This window comes from Pieris rapae, chromosome 24 (genome assembly GCF_905147795.1).
Source record: "Pieris rapae chromosome 24, ilPieRapa1.1, whole genome shotgun sequence".
NCBI classification, from domain to species: Eukaryota; Metazoa; Arthropoda; class Insecta; order Lepidoptera; family Pieridae; genus Pieris; species Pieris rapae.
This window is the reverse complement of record NC_059532.1, coordinates 387,660-407,647: the sequence shown is the minus strand read 5'-3', so window position 1 is coordinate 407,647 and position 19,988 is coordinate 387,660. Positions and strand designations below refer to the sequence as shown.

General features: G+C 35.6%; 2 protein-coding genes across 3 annotated transcripts in view; one reads left to right on the top strand and one right to left on the bottom strand.

Moving 5' to 3' along the window:
- The window catches only part of LOC110995215 (protein slit), a 107,287-nt gene extending 101,060 nt beyond the window's left edge, over positions 1–6,227 (top strand). For both annotated transcript variants that reach the window (XM_045633645.1, XM_045633644.1), the window contains 9 exons: positions 64–196; positions 956–1,065; positions 1,481–1,594; positions 2,068–2,234; positions 3,149–3,278; positions 4,219–4,293; positions 4,364–4,428; positions 4,592–4,753; positions 5,012–6,227. In XM_045633645.1, coding sequence (XP_045489601.1) covers positions 64–196; positions 956–1,065; positions 1,481–1,594; positions 2,068–2,234; positions 3,149–3,278; positions 4,219–4,293; positions 4,364–4,428; positions 4,592–4,753; positions 5,012–5,119 — 1,064 coding nt within the window. In that variant the 3' untranslated portion in view covers positions 5,120–6,227. The remainder of the gene's footprint in view (positions 1–63; positions 197–955; positions 1,066–1,480; positions 1,595–2,067; positions 2,235–3,148; positions 3,279–4,218; positions 4,294–4,363; positions 4,429–4,591; positions 4,754–5,011) is intronic.
- Positions 6,228–8,715: 2,488 nt separating this feature from the next.
- On the bottom strand, positions 8,716–19,785 carry LOC110995217 (suppressor of cytokine signaling 5). The gene is made up of 12 exons (XM_045633674.1): positions 19,502–19,785; positions 17,781–17,848; positions 17,387–17,483; positions 16,177–16,278; positions 15,003–15,082; positions 14,112–14,181; positions 13,586–13,661; positions 12,887–12,976; positions 12,109–12,223; positions 11,715–11,893; positions 11,254–11,371; positions 8,716–10,821 (listed from the first exon to the last, which is right to left on the bottom strand). Exons 2-12 carry the CDS (start codon positions 17,803–17,805, stop codon positions 10,709–10,711), a joined length of 1,065 nt encoding a protein of 354 aa, XP_045489630.1. The 5' UTR covers positions 17,806–17,848; positions 19,502–19,785; the 3' UTR covers positions 8,716–10,708.
- Between the last annotated feature and the right edge of the window lie 203 nt (positions 19,786–19,988).

Here is a 19,988-nt window from a genome sequence, read left to right as displayed (position 1 = left end):
ACTTAACATCAGGTGAGCCTCCTGCCCGTTTGCCCCCTGTTCACATGTACATCCGTATTGCAGTGTTCAGCAGTGTGCAGCAGCATGGCGTGTTGGTGTACGTGGGGGCTGGGGAACATCTGGCGGTGGAACTCTTTAACGGAAGGATAAGAGTCAGTTACGACCTTGGGAACCATCCTACGTCCACTATGTACAGGTATTGATACATTATTTACTTTATAAAAAGAGCGTACCAATTCCTAAAAGCCAGCAACGAACTTGGAAGCCTTGTGTCCATGGGCGATCCACACTTGATCAGATGAGCCTTTTGCCCGATTGCCCCTGTTGCCACTGAGGTCTTCGGGCTAGGCTTTTCTTGCCTCCGCAAACCTTATATAATTAAAAGTACTCTTTTGCTTTCCACTGGGCCATTATAAGTACTCTTAAAACGTAAACACGGGCAATATATTACTTTAACTTTTATTATTATTATTTTAACTTTGCCTGTGTTACCTCTTCGGCTTCGTATTACCGTTTTCACTGTGTCTTCTTCAACCGAAGAATAGAACTCTCCATATGGCATACTCTTCTTTCTTGGCGTCCACATGATTGACACAGAAGTATGTATGTGTTGTATAACTCAAAGTAATAATAATTATTGTGCCATTTATTCTTTTAGAAATTTAACCACTTTTAAAGAAGCTTTTATAGAGATTTTTTTCAAGGGGATTGCTATAGACTATAGGCCTCCTCCTGGCTTGATCTATCTCTCTATCTAAAGCATTTATCTTCCACACTTCTCCACCAACTGGCTTTGACTCTCTCTATCTTGAACATTCTCCCACTAACTTGTTTAAGCTCGTCAGTCTACCATGCAAGAGTACTTCTATTTCTTACTTCTGGTCCATTTTCCCTCGTTACCCTCTTCCATTTGTTACACTAAAACTAAAGTAAACTGTATATGTATCAATCGCAGTTTTGAAATGGTGTCAGACGGCGCCTACCACAAGGCAGAGTTATTGGCTCTGGGGAAGAACTTTACTTTACGTGTCGACGACGGACCAGCGAGGTCAATTATCAACGAAGGTAATTTTAATCTCACCTGACAGCATATATTTGGTAGAATCTTATGAATGGACTAAAATATAGTTTTTTGATACATATCTGCAGCTCAGTTCCGCTAATGTTTTAGAGGCAGTTTTTTCGAACCACTCCTATGTGGAACCAGCTGCCCACTGAAGTATTTCTAAACCAATTCCACTTAAGATCTTTCAAAGAGCGTACAAACTCTTAAACGCCGGAAACGCACTCGCGAGCCCTCTGGTAATGACTGTCCATGGGCAGTAGGTATTTCCGAACCAATTTAACTTAGGGCCCTTCAAAGAGCGTACAAATTCTGTTAAATGCACTTTCCTGGTTTTGTCTATGGGTATCACTTAAAATCAGCTATGCCTTTTGCCCGTTTGCCTCCTTTTAAAAATAATAATAATTATATTTAAAGGCAATAACGAATACCTGCGAGTAGACCGCGCTTTGTACCTTGGAGGAGTCCCCGAAGACGTCGCGAGAGAAGCCTTCTCCAAGTGGCATTTGAGGAATATTACCAGTTTCAAAGGTAGGTTCTAGTTGTCTGTTACAATATCGTTTTCAGCTTCCACATGAATGTATTCAACGAAGAGCAGTTCAAAACGTCGACAACCAGTAACTTTCTGCGGGCTTAATGGAGATTGACTCTGCATCTTCTACCGCATTTACTATGAAGAGTGTTCAGAGGTGTTGTTTGGATGACACCTGCAGCTGTGTTTCATCATCATCGGACGTCGAGACAGAGAAATTCCTCCCTCTCCATCTCGAGGCCTGTCGTTCCACAACAGACCGCTTTTTAAGGCACTCTCTGCTACGCACCATCTCTTTGTAGAACTAGCTACCAGTAGAGGTGTATCAGGTTCATTGGTATCATTTTCGGCAAATACCTCCATCAAATCTTCCCACTTCTACATTGTCTCCCTCTTTTCCTATTGTACCTTGGGCACCAGTTTATCGTTCCACTTATCACGAGTCAGAAGATGATGAAACTCCATTTATTAGGTTGCCTGAAGGAAGCGTGGATGAACCACAAACGCGTGGACTTCGTGAACGCGGCCCGTATGGTGCGCACGGGGGCCGGGTGCGGGGAGGGGCCTGGGGAGAGGGCTGACGGGGCTGGCGCCCCACCCTTCGTTTCCGCGCTTCAAGAGGACCAGATGCACAGATCGGTGAGTATTTGTGCCAATTAAGATTAACCGATCTGTTGATCGGTTTCAATATTTTAGCAGTTTCTCAAGAACTCTTTGCTTTCCATCGTCCCTAGACAGTTTCATATTGGTTCATTTAAGCGGTTGAACAGGCATCTCCTGGACCGGCCCTCCAATAGGCTGCATCTTACATCACATGGGAGTGTGGCCAAACGTCTACCCAGTACAAATTCCCGTAGCCGTAATATTCATTTTCACCTGATCCTCTAAGGAATTTTCTATTGTCGTGAGGAAACTGGGGTTAGACTTAAGAATAAATCTCAGATCAAGACGCAAAATGGTCTCATGGAAATGACAAAGAAAATTTTCAATAAATTTGGGCAAAGATGACAAAAATGCTGATGATCCTACAATGCTGCAGATGGCAGCCATTAAAAAAGTGTCAAATAGTACAAGAGGTCAAAATTAAACTTAGCTGGTAATCAGAGTGAAAGACCTTGATATGACTTTACATTAGATGAGCCTCCTGCCCGTTTGCCCGTTTGCCCGTTTGCCCGTTGTAATAAAACTGTGCGTGACAGCATCACGATGTATTTAAAAAACTGTAAAATAGTTGTACGTCAGAGTAAAAAGCCGGCAACGCATTCGCGATCCCTCTGACATTATCCATAGGTATCACTTACCATTACATCAGCCTCCTGCTCGTATGTGGGTGACAGTACCACGAAGTATTAAAAAAATTACAAATAGTACAAATTAGTATCAGAGTAAAAGGCCGGTAACACACTCGCGAGTCCTCTGCGAATTAGTGTCCATGGGCGGTAGGTATTTCCAGACCAATCCAACTTGGGGTCCTTCAAAAAGCGAACCAATTATTACTCGGCTTGTTCACTAAACCAAATTTGTCTTAAAACATAAATAACGGAATGAATCAGGACCCTTGCGTGCCCAACCCGTGCGGCAGAGGTGGGCGTTGTGTCCGCGAGGAGCATTCGTCTTCTGACTTCACGTGCCGATGTCGCCCTGGTACTGCCGGAGCTCAGTGCGAGCTGCTAACTTCGCTGGGTAAGTTTTTGCGCATGAGGGTGATTCTTTACACAACGTCACGAAGATGTGCAACAATTTTGTCGAAGAAAAGGGAGAGAGCGATTGAGAGAGAGTGAGAGAGAGTGAGAAAGGGAGATCGAGAGAAACACGCTATTGGTTTATGTATTCATTTAGTAGTTACATATTAGAACTTTAGATGTCTAGTCTCTCGTATAAAACGTATGCAGTAAAAGTAGATTTTTTATAGAACTCACTATGTATGTATGTGCGTTAAAAAAATAATCTCAATGACTGCCTCGACATTTTTTATTTAACGTTACATATTATATTATTCAGTGGCGTTACAACCCTTGAGTCTTGGCTATATATTAAGGAGATTGTCATGGAGATTATGAAGTGTCGTTTTAAATAATACTACAAAAAAGCATATGAATACGTTCTGCAGATAAAAAGTTATTTGAGTTTGTCAGTATATGTCAAATCATTGCTGGCTTTTACTGAAAAATTAAAGTAAAAACGCGCGAAACGTTCTTTTGTTTGTTTGGGATTAAATATGATACCTATAATGTGTCAGCTAGTATTTATGAACCTAAAGTTATTTGAATTTGGAATATTGTTAGTACATCAAAGAAATTGGTTACGAAAATTGTAATTCAATACTGGCTGTCAAGAATTACATTAAAAACTTTTTTATCTTCTTATAAGTCAGCATTGAAATACAATTATTTTCGTAACCAACCTCTTTGGTGATTTACTATAAATAGCAATGTTCCAAATTCAAATAACTTTAGAACCCAGGGACGTATGCAGGAGACTTTTTGTCCCAGTATTAAATAAAAGTTTACAACACTCCTCATGAGAATCCCCTTAAACCTATTTTTTTGTTTTACTTAACCAAGGGTTGTAACGCCACTGTATTATAAATTAGTATTGCCTATTGAGTTGTTTGGACTAACAGGTGGCGCTCCAGTCATAACACAGAGCAAGTTACCGCCTAGGAAACAAACCATCAGCAATGTGCAGGCTTCACCTGGTAAGATTGTCAATTGTATAATACACACATAAAAATGAGGCTTATATATGACTAATGAAATTAATTTCAGCGGCTCCTGCTAAACCAGCAGATAGGGCCTCGGCCGCCTCACCACCTCAGGCGGCTTGTCGAAAGGTAAGTTTTGTGATGCAATAAGTTTAAAAACAAATATATATACATATATATAGTAAGAAATTAACAAATAAAATTACTTTAAAAAAAATAGATTATGTACACGAAATTAACCACACAATTTCTATTAATTATTAAACTTAATTATATTGACTATCATTTATAGGAAGCGACTCGGGAGTTCATAACCGAAGGCTCGTGTCGCAGCCGTCGCGCTGTGCGTGGAGCCCGATGCGTGGGCCCCGGGGGGCGTGGGGCTACGTCTGGGGCGTCGGGGGCCTGCCCGCGCTCACAGTGCTGCGCGCCGAGGAAGACTAAGAAGAGAAAGGTATATCAGCATATTAATTATAAATATTTAACTCGGAATATAATCAGAATAATAAGAAGTACCTGCCGCTCATGAACATTAAATGTCAGAGGGTTCGCGAATGCGTTGCCGGCTTTTGAAGAAATGGTACTCTATTAAAACCTTAAGTCGAATTGGTTCGGAAATACCTATCGCCCATGGACGCTAAATGCCAGAGGGCTCGCGAGTACGTTGCCGGCCTTTTAAGTATTGATAATTAAATATTCTTTAAATTTACAGATTCGACTTGTATGCTCTGATGGCACTCGATACACCAAAGACATAGAGATCGTGCGGAAGTGCGCATGCGGCAAGAAATGCAACAGAAGCACGCCGTTCCTGCACTAATTTGACATAACGCCATCATTTTTGACATTAAAATAACACTGCCGTCTCATTTAACCACAAATACTGCCCAAATGTATTAACAACGACCTAAATGGCCTAATTTGCAACAACTATACTTGGGGCCCCTGATGAGGCCCCCGCAAGGCAAGGAAACTTTCAAACTTTGTCGATAACCTCAATTTTTATATCATAGATTAGTTTAGATATAAGTACCCCAGTAGTTGTGAGTTATGTACTCAAAGATTTAAAATAGCTTTACTGTTGGCATAATATTATTTGCCCTAGAGGCTGATCTGGCATTTGAAACATAAATACTTCAGAGCCCTTAATATATCTATACTTAGGCCCTAATCTTTTTTGTATAATATCTTTAAGTATGTTAAGCAGTTGGATTTTTATTAACAAACCTCAGGGCCCCAGGATCATGTACGGCCCTGAATACTTTGACTTGAGGAAGAGTTTATTTAATATTTTTTTTAATATCAAAACCTCTCGTTTATAAACAAACATCGGGGCCCTAAAATCAAGTATTTAATATTTAACTTGATTTCAATGTTTTATGAATATCAAAAACCTCACATTTATTTACAAACTTTGGGGCCCCAAAATCAAGTACGGCGGAATTATTTAATAAATATCAAAAATCAGACATTTATTACAGTACTTTAAAATATTATATTTTTATTTACAAACATCGTGACCTTAACATCAACGGCCCTGGATATTTTGACGTGATTAAGAGTTAATTTAAATATCTATTATCGCACGTTTATTTACAAACTTCGGGCCCCCAAATATTATGTATGGCCCTGGCTAACAATTCTTGCCTGTTTCGAATTAGATAAGAAATTTTGTATAAAATATTTATTAATATTTCGTTGCTAACGCTAATTGTAAATGTGTAGTATAGGTTTTTAGCATTCCGTATTTATTTCTACCTTCGGTAGCCATTCAGTATTAGTTAAATCTACTGAGGAATCGAATCCTTCGTAGATCACTTAAGTAAGCTTTAAGTTGGTCATGTGGTCGCATGCGCTTCTGTAATCTATTATGTAATATTGTCTATGAACTTTATAATTTATTGATGTAATAAAGACGATGTTAGATATTCTGTGTTTTATTATGCCTTTAGATATTTTACTTACTGTACTAATTTTATTCTGTGCTGTTTGAACTCAATACAAAAAGAACGAACAAATTATAGATATAAGAGAGCTAAAGATGTAAACGTTTCAAAACTTCTGTGCACAATTGGCGGGAAATATGTAAATGACGCTTCGTGCTTGGAAATTGAATCCTACTAGTGCAAATATAAGTAAAACAGTTTAGTATGTTAGCTTTTAATGTTTTAACTAATAAAATATCGACATATTAAAAAACTATTCGATAAATCCGATATAAATAAATTGTCGATTCATTTAGGTAATATCATAGTCTGTGGAGGCAAAATTGGCGGTAAATGCATATGTGCGTTGTGCAAAAATTTCGGTAATTGGTATCGCAACAGTGCATCTGAATCAGGCGTGTCATCACAACTATCAGGCGTATGTGGACTTATTAAACTTGGACAAATATGTTTACTATTAATATAATAATTTTCCAAAACGAAACATTCAATTTATGTAAATTTGAAGATATCGCCATTTTAAAAACAACAATTGATAACTCCTGGAACGGTCATTTCAAACATCTGTAAAAATATTCCAATATGAAATGAATTTCTTGGTAAATGTGATTTCAATAGCGTTCAGAGTGCTTCCATGTATCTAAAAAGAAATAAGCATGTTGTCGGCCAGTAAGGACAGACTTCGCCAGGTGCAGATGTAGGCAGACTAGATCTATATAAAATTAAATAGGCTGTTTATCCACGCGTTCACCGTCCGCAATTTAAATGGTTAAAAGACTGTCTTCTCACCTTACGCAGATTTGGAGTAGCTCCTGAGACCTTATATGTAATATACCTACTTACACATTCGCTTAAAATTGTTAAGCGTTTTATGAATGGGAATAAGACAGAAGTATTTTACACTTATAAGGATTCGTTAATCGTACACAATTAATTAACACATTATTTATTTACCTTTAAATACATTTTATTCACTCTGCAATCTGAATTTAGTTTTTTTTATTTCCGCAAGATTTTTTTATTCATAAATTTCCCAATATCCCCGATTCTTGTGGTGCGGGACCTTATTTTATACACATATTTTGTACTAAAAATTTATTTATATGAATAAATAAATTTTGACTTATATATATACATACACACATTAAGAAATTTCCCAATATAAATATATTATTATAACACTACTTATAAAGAATTTTGTTGTTTTAGCGGTATGGGCATCTGTACCATTTATCCCACTCCGATATCGTTTTCCCGCCTTTGCTAAGGCGTCCGCTCTCTCATTTCCCGGTATACCAATAAAGTTCTACGTTGATGATCAGGGGGTTAGAGAATAAAATTCAAAAATTGTTTAAAATAAATTTATTATTCAATATAATTTGTACGCTTCGCGCTGATTACATCCTCAATAATACAATTCATTAATGAAAAATACATTTACAAGTCTAGTCTACCGGTTCCCTCAACCTACTAACCATAGAGAATTGGAACCGAATATTCGATAATTCGTATTGCCAACATTAATTAGGCGGTTACAGGCCAACTACATTTACAGAGCTGCCAACATAAATAGACTGTCAAACGTCAATGTCACAGATTAAAAAATTATATAAACGCGAATTTAAATCTCGAATTTTCTAGTTATGTAAATAATACATATTCGCGTTTATTCTGTGTCATTAGTCAAACATCAGTGTTGCCTACTTCATCGCGATACCATTTATGTTGGAAGATATTTTATATTAGTCCCTTAATAGGGGTACGTTTACGGCTCGTTCACACATGCGAGTCCGTTTTAATAATTAATGCTTTATGTGTGACATGGACACTCTCGATGCTAGAGGGCTCGCGAGTGCGTTGCCGGCCTTTTAAGAATTTTGTACGCTCTTTTCTTGAAGAACCCTAAGTCGAATTGGTTCGGAAATGTATCCGTGAACGTATTTTTTTTACGGAACGATCTTTTTCGCTGTATACAGAATACTGTTGAAGCCTTGTTGTATGTACAAGAAAAAAACTATTTTAAAACAAATGGTGACTTTCACCAGTATAATACGCGTAATAGAACTAATTTGAGTGTGCGACCAACCAGGCTCCAGAAGATAAACCACTCCTTATACGGAAATTGTATTTGTTTTTACAACAAACTCCCAAGCGAAATTAGAGAACTGTCACTAAATAAATTCAAAGCCCTTGTTAAAAGTAAATTAATTAATAAAGCCTTTTATAAATGTGACGAATAGTTAAATGATCCTAATCATTGGGATTGATTTGCTCCAGTTCAAACAATTTGTATTAAAAACTTAGCGATTGAAAAGAGTGGCGGAAAGTTTCTTGCCAGTTCTTCTTACCCGCTCTACGCCCTTGATTTGCGAACTGGTGGTAAATGTAAATTTACATTTTTTTTTGACGTTCATAAGTGTACATGTTTACCTATATGATATTTTGAGTTTGATACTGTGCCATGTGTGAAGTCGCTCATACATACAAAAAAAACACGTACACAATAAAACGGAGACATGTGTGAACCAGCCTTAACTTCATTAAAATAATATAAAAATGTACAATACACGTCCTACGCAAATTCACTAGCCATTTGTGAATTTTCATATTAAACTAAGTATAATTTATTTAAAACTAAACAAATTTTGAGAAATTAAAGTTTTTTTTTATAGAACAGGGGGCGAACTGACAGGACACTATTGCCATTAAAAAAAAAAGAAAAAAAAAATGTTCCCAAAATGGCCAGTGAATCACCGCAAGACGAGGTTTTAAATCTTAAACAAAGTATTTACACTTATATATAGTCACTAGGAATTACATAATTTGCAAGCTCAATTGTCAAAATGTACATGTTGAGGCCCTTTGACGTGTCAATTGTCAAACACTGAATCTGACAGTTCGTGAACAGGACAACACTGTCGAATACTAATTCTTTGTTGATATGAAATATAGGCGATTTTAACTTCATATTAGATTTTTTTTAATTTAGTTCTAGGCCTCAAATTTTATAAACGTGTCAACCTAATAACCAAGTAGGTGATCCTGTACCTGGCACGCAGTCGACTTCTTACTTCTACGGTAATTTACTCAAGAAGACTTCACTTCAGTGTTGCCAGATGAAATGACGACATACCCCTAGACTAATTTGAATTCCTCCCAGAAATCCCCTAGGATACACCCTACTCCCCTTAAAAATTAGAAAGAAAACCCTAGAGGAAAATCCCTTGATCTGGCAACACTGCTTCACTTCACCAATAAAGCGAATATACAGGCGGGATTGAGCCATTAAAGGGGCTTAGATAGCAGTAAAGAAGAAGACTGAAGACTAAGAACTAAGAAATACTAACTAAGAACTCATTGACCAAACATGAACGCTAAAAGAACTATTGATTTCTTATTGGTAGACTAAGATATTTCAATAGCGCGTGTTAATAAGCCATCAGCGCCATCTCTTGAGGAAATATAAAACTATCAACAGTGCTGCCGTCCCAGTTAAGACATTTGATCTTGAGGCCATTGGAGACTTCATTAAATTCCGAAAACTCGTATAAAAATATTACAATTAAATAACATCTAGGGAAAAATAGTCAACTAATTGAGAAATGCATTATCCATAACGTTTCATAGGATTTTGAATGTTGCCATTTTAAACAATTACAGTATCGCAGTACCAACTAGTCTATAGTCTATACTAATACTTTCAGGGAAGACTTAAAAATATTCCAGATTTAACCCTATACCACGACTTATATTTCGATTCCACATTTGACAGCTACTGTAATTTTTTTTTTAATTTATTTATTAACCGGATACAAAGTCCATTGGCATATTGTCATTAAAATAATGATACCACATATAAAAGTGTAGTGATGTACAAAAAAATTTATAAACACTAAATTATTGACTTTTATTTAAATACGTAATTATTCATAATAATGATTGATTAATTAGTAATCGCTGCTTTATTTTATAAAAAGTTCATATTTTTGTTTTTAATTACAGTATTGTTTATAGTTTTTTTGTGAACTTGAGTGAATCTATTCGCTTTGATTTTCCATCAAAATGGATCCTCAGCCAAGTACATCACAAAAAGGCGTGGAATCTTGTCTTCAAGAAAAAAAAAGCGTCCAGGAAAAGCTTTCACTGAACTTAATAAAATCGTCATAACTAAATTATCCGTTCAGAAATATTTAAATTCCTGATATACTTGGTTTCTATTTAAGTAGTAGTTGTTTAAATAAACTACTATAAATCAGGGAAATCGATCCGGAAATATTCCATTTCCGTCAATAATTTTACACTGAAATTGTCAAATGTGGAATCGATTTAAAAGTTTTAGTATAGTCCAAAATTATTCACAAATTCCTCTTTAGTCAAAACTTACGTAACATAAATGATAATTATTTTAGATATTTTCGCTTTCTTCAACTTAACTGTATTAAAAAAAATTAATCTAAATGACGTCAGTGCGTCAAATAGAGATCCGTCTCTAGTCGTCTCACGCGCACCCTTTGGCGATAGTGGTACTCCTTGAGGTAGGCTCGGAGGCGACCTGGAAGTGGCAGCTGCTCTACACCTGGAAAATCATTCATTCATTGGAATACCAGGAATTGGAACAGGTGAGCTGTATTCAAATCGTTTAATTTCAATCACCACCAATTTCAGATTTATTTATTTATTTTTTATTTATTAACACTTTGTTGCATTTCATAAAAGGAAAATATTAAACATAATTTTATGACAAGCAACTGGCGGCCTTATCGCTTAAGAGCGATTTCTTCCAGACAACCACTTAATGCGAATCAAACTAATTTTTTTTTGAAAAAAAAAAACAAAAAAGTAAACTATATAACAAATTAAAAAATATATAAAATATTTAAAAAAATAATAAAACAATTATTGAAATTAAAAAAAAAATACTTACCTAAATTCATTGAACTTTTTAACAAAAAAATTTTTTTTTTCCTATTCTACTAAACTATAAAGAATGCGTTTCTAAAATGATTACCGTCGTAATTGGTGTGCGACACGATGACGGCCCTGGCCAGCTGCTGCAGCGAGAAAGGGTTACTCCGGGGAAGGGGAGCCGTCAGCATCGGCTCGAAGAACATCACGCACGCGGGGTCCTGGAATTTTTTTAAATCATTTAATTATATCATTCATTTCAATCATTTAAATGTGTGTTGTATGTTTGAATTTGCATAATGGACTAGCGGTGCCAGTCTGGCTTACTAATACTTATAAAAAAAATTCTTGTCACAATGTTTGTGACCAACCTCCAAAATGGCTTAACAAATTTTAATGAAATTTTCATACAAGTCTGAGAGTGTTCTCAACAATTTTTTTACAACAGGGAGCAAACAATCAGGATAGCGTCGCCCATGGACACTCAATACGAGGGCTCGCGTATGCGTTGCCGGCCTAAATTGCTGAAAGACTTCAGTTCTCAAGATGAAAGGGGCGTTGTACCTTGTAGTGCTCGATGAGGCCGGTGACTGTGGGCGCGGCAAAGACGGCAGGGTCGTGACAGTCGAAGCTGAAGCGGTGGCGGTAGTGCTCGATGCGCGCGTGAAGAGACCGCCCGTACTTCCGAAAAGACACCGAGAAGAGATGCTCCTCCTGGGCCGAGTCACGAAGCAGGAACGTACCTGTTCGACGGAATTAGAAAAAATTATTGTGAGGCAAGGGGTATGCATGTCCTCAAATAATTTCGGCTCGAAGGACCAAAAAAACTTTTCTTCCGTAGTATTCTTACAACTATCATTTTTTGACATATCGGGGATGGCAACACCTTTTTGTCCTGAGACATTTTTCAATTTCTATACGAGTCATTGGTTATTTTCAAAAATATCCAAAAACAAACCTTCAGGCTTATTGTCCAAGAGCCGCTCAGCCTCGTAGCGGTCCATCTTGCCCCAGTAGAAGGAACAGGCCGTTATCTCTTGCAAGTCGGGAACTAGACAATGCTTGTAATCCACCTGAAACACAATTTTTTATAAAAAAAAAAATAAAACAAATTTGTGAGGGTATTTAAAAAATATCATCAATATATACGGTACCAAAAATAAAATTAATAGTTTTTTTTTAATTCAATACAATTCCAATAATTTGCAATATGCGAGGGTATTTAAAAAAATCATCAAAATATAGTGTACCAATAATAAAATTAATAGGTTTCGAATATTTTTCAATTTGTGAGGGTATTTAAAAAAAATCAACTATAGAGTAATTATACAATTGGTAAACTCTTTAATTATGTGAATCTTTAAAAATACACAAAAAAAAATGTGTGCCGTCACGGGACGCCTGGCAGATGTGAAACATCGACATTATTTTGTAAAAGTAATATGCAGAAAAGAACAGATTGTGATATAAACTAAATAGGTCATAATGATCAAATAAAATATTACGATATTTTTCCAGATAACGATGACTATTTGTTGAATAAACATTATTTTCATTAAATATTTTTAATGTGAAATTTACTACTGCATTTAGAGTGTCATCATATAGCGTGGCGACGCGTCGCCACGGCATGCGTCGCCACGCCAGAAATCGGTTTTACGTGCGGCCATAGATGTTTCACATCAAAACTCGAAAAATGAGGTTATATACAATATAGAATAAGTTGGAAGGATTACCTGCGTGTGCACCTTGGTGGGCTTGGTCAGCGTCTGCTGAAGACCAGGCGCACGAAGCAGCAGCGCACGCAACTCGCCACCGCAGACCACCTGTAACCAATGTCTCTTAGTGAAAAACTTCTCCAAGACTGACTCACACAAAAAAAATATATTTAAAAATGCACATGGGCATCCAACACTTCCAGGGGGCATAGACAAGATTCCTTAAGATGTATGTAGAAAATCGAAAACATATCATTTTCATATAAATTAATTTTTCTACATACCGTTAAGTCATCTTCACTCAAGAGTTACACGTACGTATACGTGTGGAACGACCACTAGTTACGTACATACGTACACATGTCACAAGTGAAACTTCTTTGTAAATTAATTATTACTAAGCCCCAATAGATGATCATGTACCAGTATATGTTTACTCCCTGTATTTGTATGTATATATATGTGTGTGTATACGTGCTAATAATAATACATGTACGTAACAAAAACATCAACCAATAGCATGTTTGTCTCGATCTCCCTTTCTCACTCTCTCAATCGGTCTGAATAGCTCTCTCTCTTTCCTTCGACAAAAACGCTGCACATCTTCGTGACGTTTCATTTAAACGAAAAAAACATTAAGGGCAAACGAATTTCGCGGATGTATGTATGTTTGTTTATTGTTGATAAATAATGGCATAACAGTAATGAACTACTCACTTGGAAGCGTCGTATGGAGCCATCCGCACTTTGGGCCAACTCATTGGGTCGACCTTCTTGTGGGACCTCCTCGTTACTAAAGAAAGAAAGAAATAGAATAAAGAACTTTATTAGACTTGGATTTTACTGGAACAGCATTCATATAATAAACACGTTGCCATGGTAACCATATAAAGGGCGTTCACGTATTACGTAAGCCTGGAGGGGGGATGGTTTTTCACATTGTCTAGGATGAAAAGACTAATGCGTCAGGCACGAGTGACTGACACGTGCACTTTTTCTATAACACTCACTTGTACTAGTAAATATCAAAATAAAACTAAAACCCAAAGACCCATGTGTCCGGCACAGGTGGCTGACACGTGCACTTTTCTCTAACATTAACTTGTACTAGTAAATATCGTAAGATAATTAAAACCCAAAAATACATGTGTCATACACAGGTGGGTGACAAACTTTAAAATCAGTTCAGCAGTTTCTGTGTTTGATACAAACACAGCAATATCTCCTTATATAGATTAAATACCTTCTCGGAGTGACTGACAACACGTAGACTTCAGCAGTTGGTTCACCATTCTCATTGCTCTCTTCACTCTCTGAAATATAACAACACTCTTGAGTATATTGAAGGCATCGCAAGCGTGACGCAAATATAAGACGTAATTAAATCATCAAATAAAATATTAATTTTTAAAATAATTGTATAATTCTTAAAATAAAAATAAAATGCTTAAAAAATAATCATAATTTCCGGATTTAAAAACTATTTATTTATTAGGAACTTTGGCAACTGTAAGTAAATTTATAAATAAACTAGTGGATCCTTACGTTGTTCTGTACAAGTTTTCCACACAAAAAATTTCATCAGAATCCATCCAGCCCTTTAGGAGTTTAATTGCAATCACAGAAGATTTATATATTTGTCACAGCCAACTAGCTGCTAAAAATAAGTACCGACTGCGGCGCAATCTGCCGGACGGATTTGTTGAAACAATTCAGGGCGCTACCGAAACGCTTACAAAATTCATTCAAATCGGTGCAGCCGTTTTAGACGACGGCAGTGACATACACACGTAAAGTAAAAATATATGTATTTTAGAATTAGATTAAATTTAGGGGTGAAATACCCTTAACATTAAGGGGGTTGAAAAATTGATGTCCGATTCGCAGACCTAAATCCACACAAAACTTCACGAAAATCGGTCGAGCCATTTCGGAGGTGTTTAATTACAACCGTGACACTACAGAATTGTATATATAAGAATTATATTTTTTTTATTCTTCTACAACTTATCTGCTCATAGTCAAAAGACTGACTGCACTATGCGCTCTTGAAAAAAAAAAGAAAAAAAAATAGTTTTGAAAGACTGAAATTATAAATATTAATTCAACTTAAAATAAATAATTTTAAAAATACCTGTATTAATAATATTTATATTAATGGCGTCCAACTCGCGTCTGAGGTCCCTCGCCCCCAATGTCAGTACTGCAGCCAATCTGGAATTTATTTATTTATTTATTACATAAATACACACATTATCTTTACAGACTATGCCAATGTCAATGTGGAGAAATATTTAATTAAATATAATAACCCAATTAAAACCCTGAGGTCAAAGGCTCAAATCCCAATGGACCATGAACAAGTACATTGCGACAAAAACAACCAACCAAAAAAAATCCATTGCATATGTCATGCACAAATGACCGATCAAATTCTCAGATGTCCTTGTATAGACTATCTATAAAAAAATAAGTAAGCAAGAAAATGATATAAATGTGATTAAATTTTACTTTATTAGTCATATGAATTGGTCCCATCACCTTTTGGTGACAGAGTTCCTTTACCGCTGGCAAAGGAAAGCCAGGTCCAGGTACCAGGTCATGGTCACCGGTACTATCAACCTATATAAATCTTTTTTCTTTCTTACAGAACGAGGGACAAATGGGCAGAAGGCTCACCTGTGTAAAGCGATACCGCCCATGGACATTCTCAATGCCACAGGGCTCGCGGGTGCGTTGCCGGCCTTTTATAAGTCGAAACCCACGGCCCAAGTCTCTATTAATTTTCTCTTTATTTATTATTATTACTAGCGGATCCGACAGACGTTGTCCTGTCTACACGTCTTTAATTTCAAAATTTCAATTTTCAATAAGCCATTTTGATGAAAATTATTATTCAAATCACATGGTCACACACGATATAACACAATGATAACAAAACTTTTTTTAAATTTCGGGACAGACTAAAATTAAAATTCGAATATTATTTAAAATTTGACACTGCGATGGTAGCGCCGTCTGTCGGATCCAATGTAAAACATTCCAAAATCAACAACAACTAATAAATTGAAAATTAATTAAAAAAACATTGTCCAGCGGACAAAATTGTGAATCTAAACCATTCCCAGATCCCCTTGAACACACAAAAAATTTCGTCTAAATCGGTCCAGTCGTTTAGGAGGAGTTCAGTCACATACACACGCACACAAGAAATATATATATAAAGATTACTAGGTACGTTAAGAATATTGTAAATTTTAAATAAATTTTAAATCTTAAAAATAAAAAATAATTTTTAATTAGCTTACCTATCATCATTACAGGCATCGCTGACCCTCCTATAGGCCGTGCACACACACGGCGCTCGACGCCAGCGACGACGCCGACACGCACACTGTCGACCACTCCATCTGCGGACAAATTTTTTTTATTAGAACACCTAATAATGAACACTGTTGCCCATGGACGCTCACTATGGCAATGCATGGTGCAGTTGGTACACTATTTTTATGAAAAAAGACCTTGTACACTCTTTTCCTGAAAATAAAGAAAGAGTTCGTACACTTTTCTTAGAAAAAGGTGCTGTTTTCACTAAAAAAGAAAGAGTTGTTACACTTTCCTGAAAAATGGACTCTTTTTCTTAGAAAAAGGTACTCTTTTCCCAAAAACTCTTCCGAAAAAAATGGTACACTCTTTTTTTAAAGAGCCAAAATCAAATTGGATTATAAACACTGCGGCTAGGTCCAAATAACTGCCCATCCCAATTAAAAATTTCCATTAATCATATATGTATTGATTGATGTATTTATTTGTGTATGTATACATATGCTAGTCATATTGCCTTGGAATGCCCCAATGGAAAGAAATATAGAGATAGCAGAGGAAATGGAAAATGAATGACAAATGTAAGAATTTTGAAGCCTTTCGTGGAGGTTATGTACTAACATTAAACCCTATTGTGTAATAACTATTTTTATATATTTTAGCCCATAATACTCACTGATTATGTAACTTTTAACTATTGAAACTACAGACACACAGACTGACAGTTTTTAATAACATTGATCATGCATAAACCTACAAAGTGTTTTCTTTATACATAACTAGATGTCGATAGAAGAATAAATTACTATTTTGATACATATTTAACACTTCTTTATCTATTAACATATTGTCAAATTAAAAAAAATCTGTGGCACTACAACCTCTTTAGGTCTTAGCCTCAGATTTCTGAATCTGTTTCATGTTCATTTTGAAATCTAATAGGCAAGTAGGTGATCAGCCTCCAGTGCCTGACACACGTCATCGACTTTTTGGGTCTATGACATGTCGGTTTCCTCACGATGTTTTCCTTCACTGTTCGACCAAATGTTAAATGCGCACATAGAAAGAAACTCCATTGGTGCACAGCCGGGGATCGAACCTACAACCTTAGGTATAATAGTCACACACTGAAGCCACTAGGCTAACAATGATCGTCAAACTAAAGGTAGAGTTAAAATCATTAATCAGTTATACCTGTCAGTCACAGCGCTGACATAACGATGTACGCTACTCGGTGACTCCACGTATCGGCGACGCTCCCACGCACCACAGCCACAGCTACACTCACCACCTGAAAAAATTAAAAAAAATTACTAACTAAAAAAAACAAAAAATATTGTATAGTGTAGTGGAGATAATATCTAAGATCACTGATAGCAACATAGCAAGTCAAAGGTGAAAATTGACACAGACTATATCATCCACATATATCAAAGTACATTAGAAAGAGGTAATAAATATGTATGCATATGACATAAGTATAATAATACCATCATAATAATAAGAGCAGTATATACAGAAGTATAAATCTACAGGTATATTTTAAAGTATTGCCTTAGTTACTTATGTTATTATAATATAAACTTACTCTTCCTAGACGTTTGTTGTCCCATGTTTCTATTGGTACTATGTGTAGTTCACCCAGCAAACTACCATCTGAAATTAAAATAAACAGTTCTATTATTTATTTCTACAGTAATTTGCAATCAGTCCTAAGGCTATGAGCGAGCCGGTCTTCTAGCTCTAGAATAGGGTGACGTTTTAGTCGACACATATATATGTATATAATATATGAGATAAAAAGCTATAAATTTGATTTACAGGTGTTTAAATTTCTACTGATTATACAGGCTCAATTTCATTCAACCTTAAAGACAAAACTAGCTTAAAAGGATTAGCTCATCCTTAGTAAGTATTACGCATTATGTAGAACAATAATTTCTCACATTAAACAATGGTTAGTGTTTCATTACAAAAGCAATTATTCCACTGCATTAAAATGGATTAATCTAAGTATGATATAAGCAATATAACCATAGTAATACGGCTACCTAGTATAACTTGCTACATAGTAATATGGCTACCTAGTATAACTTGCTACATAGTATATCAGAAATAATGATGATAACCCAATAGGGTGAGAAGTATTTTGGTTGTTTCAGCGAAGTGGAATCAGTCACTCACATAGTGCTGGAATGCGAGGCTCTGGCTAGTCAACATACAAAAATCCTTGGACCAGTGAAGTCTCTCTCTGTCAAGCCTGCAAAGTGCCCAAGAGACATATGTGCTTATGAAGAAACTAAGCTGGCTTAGCTTGCCAGGACTTTACACACAACAGACCTAGTGGATCTGAGTGTGGAAACTGAGTCCACAGACCTTTAACCTTTTTAATTTAACACAGGGTGAGAAGACATCTTCTTCTCTTAGTTCAACAGAGGATGACTTATTTAAGGTGTTGTGCATTAGAACAATACAGCATTAATAAAATTACAGTCAAACAATAATTACATTGGACTGGAGTTACAAGATGAAAGTGAAACTTAAAGAATGATAAATCTGTTTTAATCCTAAGAATTGCAAACACAATAATGTGTGACTCAAATCAGTACATAATAGCAGAACTATTAAAGTACTGATTAGTGCAAGGCAAAAGTAGAAAGTGAATGATAAAAGTATCATGCTATCAGCCTCAGATTTGTAAGTTTATTGTTATAGTAAGCATTCCTCTTCTCAAATTATTAATAAAATTAATGTTTTTATATTTCTTTAGGCTCATAAATTAAACCATACTAATTAAATTTATTTATAAGAAAATTGAGGAAATTAAGGAATTAATTAGCTCTTGTCCTATAGACCCTAAAATAATGTTTAATTTATAAGACCAACACATAATTATGACAACCTATTAAGAGTTATGTTATTCAACCTAGAAAATAATATATACCGAAAAGAAAATGTTTTGAAAATGTAGAAATTCATACACGGAGTGAATAACGGAGACACTTTTAGCAAAAAACTAAATATTTGCAATATGCTGCAGAAGTTTAGAGTGTTTCTGTGAGATGTTTTGAAGATTTTATAATAATCTTTTAAATATTTCACGCAGCCCCTAATATCATACGTCAATTGTATTGATGTGTTAGCAAATTAAACATCAACATTTATGTGTACAAAAATAAACAAATAATATTTCTCTACATCCGCCATCTTGAATGGGTTATTTCATAGCATGATCTAATTTTGTCTATTATCACATTAATAATTGTAAAAACTATTACACATGTGGAAAATAATTTAAATGATACTTACGTCTGCCAAAATAATATATTTATTGCTTTGTCGTTATCAAAAATATCATATGAAAAATCTCTTCGTAGGTCGGCTGTACTAAGCATTTGTCGTTGCAGTAATTAACACAAATATCACTGTATTTATTAACACACATCAAAAAAGTAGTTCAATAATCTTAGAAATACTAAAGAAATATTTACAGAGAAAATTAAAAGTAATTAGAAAAACACATTAACAAAATACGAATAAAACGCAATACCTTTCGTGGTGTGACATTTTGTTAATCTCTTTAATATTATTTGACGTCTATTATTTCCTTGGCGTTTGGTTATACAGACACAAAACCAAGAAATGAAAGAGTATCAAAAATCCAAATGCTAGTTTTGTCTTATCCTTATTGCTCTATGAACCTGATAATTCGCAGAAAAACCTCACTAAAATGAAGAATTAAGTTGACTTTAACTTCCAATGAAATCCTAATGCTATAAAATTATGTTTGTTATGT

Bases quoted from the DNA above. Each gene is read 5' to 3' on its own strand.
- LOC110995217 (XM_045633674.1), bottom strand. From the start codon at position 17,805: ATGGGACAACAAACGTCTAGGAAGA. The intron at 15,083-16,176 runs GTAAGCTAATTA...AATAAATTCCAG, and splicing joins GATGCCTGTAATGATGATAG to ATTGGCTGCAGTACTGACAT. The intron at 11,372-11,714 runs GTACAACGCCCC...AAAAAATTCCAG, and splicing joins GCCTCATCGAGCACTACAAG to GACCCCGCGTGCGTGATGTT.